We start from the raw sequence: 5,433 nt of genomic DNA, 5'->3' as shown, positions 1-5,433 counted from the left end.
ACATTTGGATATGATAATAATTTACCAAAAATTTTTTTTAGCTTTGATGGAAGTCAAGCAAATGAATTTGCAAATTGTAAAGGAATTTCAATCTTTCTTACAGATTGTTTTTCATGAGCTGTAATGCTGATAACTTTATAAATTTGGCATGAATGTAAACATATGCTGAAGTCTATTCATGTTAGATTGCCCAGTCCTTAAAGATATTTCATTTTAGGACATTAAAACAATTTTGGGGGGATTGACAGAACCTCTAGAATTTTGTTCTCTAAGTAACAAGAACTTTAAATATTTATTGCCCATAGAAATGATTGTCTCTTAACAGCAATTTTTTTTTTTTTCCTTTCCACTACAAGTGGGGTCATTTATGTGTTTCAGACCTGAATACAATACAGGTAACAATCTAAATTCAATCATGACAATAAAATACTTTCTGTTTTCCAAGTTTGATGGTAATAATATATTTACACTTTTAAAAATAATTTTTGCTCGTTTCTTTTTGTTTTTTAAAAAGATATAACATGCTCAAGAGTACACAGAATATGGAAAAAATCATCACTTTGTCTAAGAGATCAAATAGTATTATAAAACAATGCTCTTTACATACTAAACCCAATTCAAGAATGATATCATCAGGGAATCTAACATGGTGTTTACTTCAAAGATGACATTCAAGTAGTTATTTAGAACACTATGCCTAATGTACCTATTAAGAAGTAAGCCTGCCATCTAAATGCTGTAGCTTTTAATATCTTCTATATCCACCACCACCTCCTCCTTATGGATCTCCATAACGTCTTCCACCATAGCCCCCTCTTCCTCCATAGCCCCCTCTTCCACCATAATCTCCCCTGCCTTGGAAACCTCCTCCTCTACCACCCCCTCCTCCACCTCCACTCCACCCCCCTCCCCCTCCCCAACCACCTCTTCCACTCCCACTACCTCCTCTACCACCACCTCCACCTCCACCACCCCAACCACCCCTTCTACCGCCTTCTTGTCTCTTTTGCCAAGGGGGCATTTCAGGGGGTGGTGGTTCAATTTCATTCGGCCGTCCTCCCCTGTCAGGCACTCTTCCCATCAGCACCTTATTAATGGCACATGCTGTCTTCTCCCGGCTGGAGCCACTACTTGTACTGATGATCTTGGATAGATCTTCACGGGCAGCAAGTAGATGTGCCAAGGTTATTGTTGTCTTGGGTGACAAAGCATAACGCTTAGGCTGGTAAATTCTTGCTATGTCATCTGTTTTTATCTTTGCTCTATCAGACCATCCAAAGACTGCACTGTTACATCTAATCGTTTCATCAGCATCCGCCGACGGCACTCATATTCACAGGAAAGGGCATCATTCTTTCCAGTTGTTCCGCCTGTTCCAGACTTAAATCAATTTTTAGCAGTGGTTTTCCCACATGATTTTTCTGGACTTGTGAGAGAATATCTTTCACCTTTGATTCCACTTGGTTCAGCATAAGTGGAATGTCAGAAGTTGTTGACTTGGGAATACCAAGGGTATCGCAGATAGCTTGAACTTCCTGATAAATTTCACTATTTTTATCTAATTGAGAATTTTTACGTTTCTTGTTCTGTAGTATCTGTAAAGCTTGAAGCTCTGTACTTAAAAATAATAGAAGTTTCAAACAGTCATCCTTCTTTTTTAAACGGCCTTTAATGTCTCCTGATACGAGTACAGAATATGGACATACCATTTCTTTGAAAAAGCCACATCTCAAGCTGGAAGCTTTCTAGATCATCTTTCCCAGCTGAAGTGATACTTTCTTCCAAGTTGCACAATGATTTTATTTGAGAGCCTAACCAAACACAGAGCTCTGAAAATTCAGGTGAAGATAGTCCACCCTCTGCTGCCTTCATAAGGGCTTGCTCTTCTAACAGTGGTCCCTTATACCCCAGTGCCTCTAGAGTGTCAAGCACGTCCCCCTCCATCGTAGCTTTGGGACCCGGTTCCGGCCCTCTCATGGTCCTTCTTAACAGCAATTTTAAGAGAATTCAGGGGTATTTTTATTGAAGAGAAAAATTTCAACAGTCTTTCAAATGTTTAACAAAATGAAACAACAAGCAAACGAAACAAAGCAGTAAATCCTTATAACTATTTTCTCCCAAGGATTCCTTTCTTTTGAAGACTCTCTATTTCAAGGGAAACTTAATCTGTGTGTTCCTGATTCATTTATACACCTTAGACTCATTTCAAACACCAGCACATCTTATGAACCCTTTAATGAGCCTTTTCAAAGATATTTTTATTTGAAATATAAAGTCATGTTTTGTTGGCACTAAATGGAGCTTGGGGTGCGGGAGAGAAAGCTTGGAGCCCAAGGGTGCAAGGCATCTCTAAACAAGGTCAAAGTCACTCTTCCAGTCTCAAATGAGATCAAAGTAAAGAACAGAATGTTCACTGTGTGATAGCATTTGTGAGCCAAATATTTTAAAAAGAAGTAGTTCTCCTGAAACCATTAAATATCTAAAGCCCCAAACAAATTCTACATAAAGTAGAATAAGTTGGAGTCTCTTGAATTCGATTGGTGTGTGTCTTAGTAGTTTTTTAATTTGGAGACAAATATGTTTAAAGCCCAATTTTTTTAGCTTGTGTATTTATGTTGCTGACTGTCTGAGTTGGGGTTTTCCCCAGAATCAGACAAGATTAGGGCTCAAGTGGTTTATTTGGATGGTGATTCCAGACAACACATTCTGGTGGTCGTGGAAGGGTACACTGACAGTGTGTTGTTGGCAGGTCTCCACCATGGGCACCTGGAGCTCAGTTTTGCTGGGAGCTCTGGGAGCTGCTGCCCCCCACCAGGGGTGAGGGGGCTGGGGGATTTCTATACCAGTTGCCACTGGTCATTGGTTGAGGGTCACTCCTGGAGATGGTATCCCCAAGCCCCTGTCCCATCCTGCACACCAGAATGGACTGAGATGGTGGAGACCATGGAGACGTGGGCTGTGCAGATAACATCTGCTCCTCTGCCACACCTTCTGTTTATTTCAGAGTGAAAAGCATAGGAGGTTCATGGTGGGAAATTGAGAAAGCTTTATCTAAGCCATTTTTCAATCAAAAGACAGTTTGTGATTGATGCAAGTAATTTGAGGGCCTTAATTACTCAGAGTTTAAAAACCAAGCTCAATGTGTATTTGCTTAGACACTCCACTTTCCTTTACATGAGTGATAATAGCTAACATTTATTAAACTCTTAGTATGTGCCTGGCACTGTGCTAGGTGTCTAAGCTCATAATAGAACATGTAATCCTCAAGACCACTCTGTGGGGTGCATTTTTAAAGGTTGTGATAAGGCTTTCTGATGAACCTGTGAAGGGGTGCAGAGCCCCTGGGATGGGGCTCAAGCCCAGAGGGCACAGAGCAACTGCCTTTCTGGGTAGAAGGACCAGGTCCCAGCTTGTCCGTGGAAACCACCTTTTATAAGAGGATGTAAGTGTCCAGTGATCACAGTTTTCCATGATAAATGGGTGGTAAACATCTATGCAGAGGGGAAAAATTGGTTAATAGAAATTCCAGGAATGGGTCAGCGGACAGCAGAGATGACGACAGATTTTGGTCTCATCATCATTTACTTTTCTTGATGTCGACACTGTATTTGGAACCGAGTGAGATGTTTACTAATAGGCAGTACAAGGAGGTATAGGTTGAAGGAGGAATCACTCACAGTGTATGACCTGGGGTGGGGGGCCCTGTGCTGGCAGCCACCTTTGCGGAGGCTTTCTGGCTCCTGAACACAGATCTATGTCTCCCGAGACTCTGCTGCCTGCTGCACTGGCTGTTTGTCCCTGACTAGGGCTGATTTGATCTGCCCAGAGGAATGGGGACTTTCTCTAATTCACACACAGGTATCACATAAGTCAATAGTAGCCCTGACTTTTCTCCTCTGGCCATAATCCTAATGCTGCGTGCTTTTCTTCAAAGTTGGGACAAACTGGAGATGATTTTGTGGTTCAAATTATTCAAAGAAACAACTTTACCATCTAGTGTAACTTGTAGTCACCGGTTGGTCTTAAACTGACCTATTTTTTTCTGACTCTCCTTGTGTTTTGGTGCAACCCTATTTTCCCTTAGAATGTTACCTCTACTTAGTTCTCAAGTACTTGAGAAATACACTTGAACTTGAGTATACTAATATATGTTATCTTCAGTTTTACTGTCAGTCTCTCGCTGTGACTGACTCTGGTTGCTTGTAGCAAAAGGACCTTAACTAATACATTAGCCTAAGAAGTTGTGCAAAGAAACACCAGGATTGCTTAATCAACATGGCAGCTCTAGCTGCAAAAGTATTTTAAAAAATGCCAAAGTAGTCTTGGCAGTATTAGCAGCATCAGGCAATTACGGAATCTACTGCAATAAATGGCCAAGGTTATGGCACCCATAAAATTTAATTTGCATTCTGAATATTACGATGTGTTCACCGAGAATGCAAAGCAGGCTCCACAGGACATGAGCAGCTAAATTACAGAGCATTTCAGGATGTCTTGATTCATGCAAAGGCAGGAGGGTGGCTTGCTGGTGTGTGGTCGGCCTCACCTTTGCCTCCTTCACCAGGACATAAGGAGCACTGGAGCAGATGGCCCTTCTGGGCTGCTCTTGGAGGAGACCCTGTCACCAGATGGTCTGCTGTAAATTGGGACTGGGCTGCACTGCAGCTAATCGGATTATCTGGGTCATTTTGGGGATTTATGTAGATGGCCAGGAGATTGATCAGGTTGCCATGACTGGAACCTGCTGGTAAGAGGATGTAAATGATTTAGCCACTTGTGTCAAGTGTGTGTTATTCCAAGTCACTCCCTGAGAGACTGAGTGGGCGTCTTGCAGAGGCTCTGAAATTGGATGAGGGTCTCATTGGCATAGAAGTAAAACATATAGCATATTGTATTCCCAGATCAACAAGATGTACAGGAATCACACTCCTACAGGGGAGGCTGGTCTAAGCCCATCGCGATTCCATACACCTCCCCACACGTACCTGGTATGTTTGCATCATTGGGGGCGGGGTGGGGGGGCAGTGGGTGGAGGCCAGGGCCTGACTGATGCTGAGAAGCTTCTCTGCTTGACCACGTCGTGGGTCCCTGTTCTCTCCTCCCCGCTCCTGGGCACCCTCCACATGTCAGGGTCCACAGACAGCGTCTCCCAGTTTGTACAACGAGGGGCATCCTTCCAGGATGTCTGTCTGTTCCATGTCTCTCTGCTTTATCATAGCCACGAGCATAGTGGGCGTCAGACTGAGAAAATCAGCCAGAATTATTTTTTGGTGAAACAAGGTGGAATTTTGGGACATCAGGAGAGAGCAAGTGCGAGAGACAGTGGCCAGCAGTATCGCACCATCCTTTCCTCCCTGGAGACGTGACCCCGAGAGCAGGTGAGGGTCCTCAGTTGGTAAGGATCCAGAGTGTGGTCCCCTCATCCCTGCGTAT

At 43.0% G+C, this 5,433-nt stretch overlaps 1 protein-coding gene across 1 annotated transcript; it reads right to left on the bottom strand.

The window, feature by feature from the left end:
• Positions 1-778: 778 nt before the first annotated feature.
• LOC137773545 (protein FAM98B-like) lies at positions 779-1,977 on the bottom strand. The gene is given in 4 exon segments (XM_068558295.1): positions 779-1,281; positions 1,284-1,355; positions 1,358-1,725; positions 1,727-1,977. Coding segments are annotated over 4 exon segments (1,194 nt in total).
• Between the last annotated feature and the right edge of the window lie 3,456 nt (positions 1,978-5,433).

Source organism: Eschrichtius robustus, chromosome 12 (assembly GCF_028021215.1).
Source record: "Eschrichtius robustus isolate mEscRob2 chromosome 12, mEscRob2.pri, whole genome shotgun sequence".
In the NCBI taxonomy this organism is placed as follows: Eukaryota; Metazoa; Chordata; class Mammalia; order Artiodactyla; family Eschrichtiidae; genus Eschrichtius; species Eschrichtius robustus.
The sequence above is the reverse complement of the archived record's forward strand: the minus strand, read 5'-3'. Positions and strand labels throughout refer to the sequence as shown.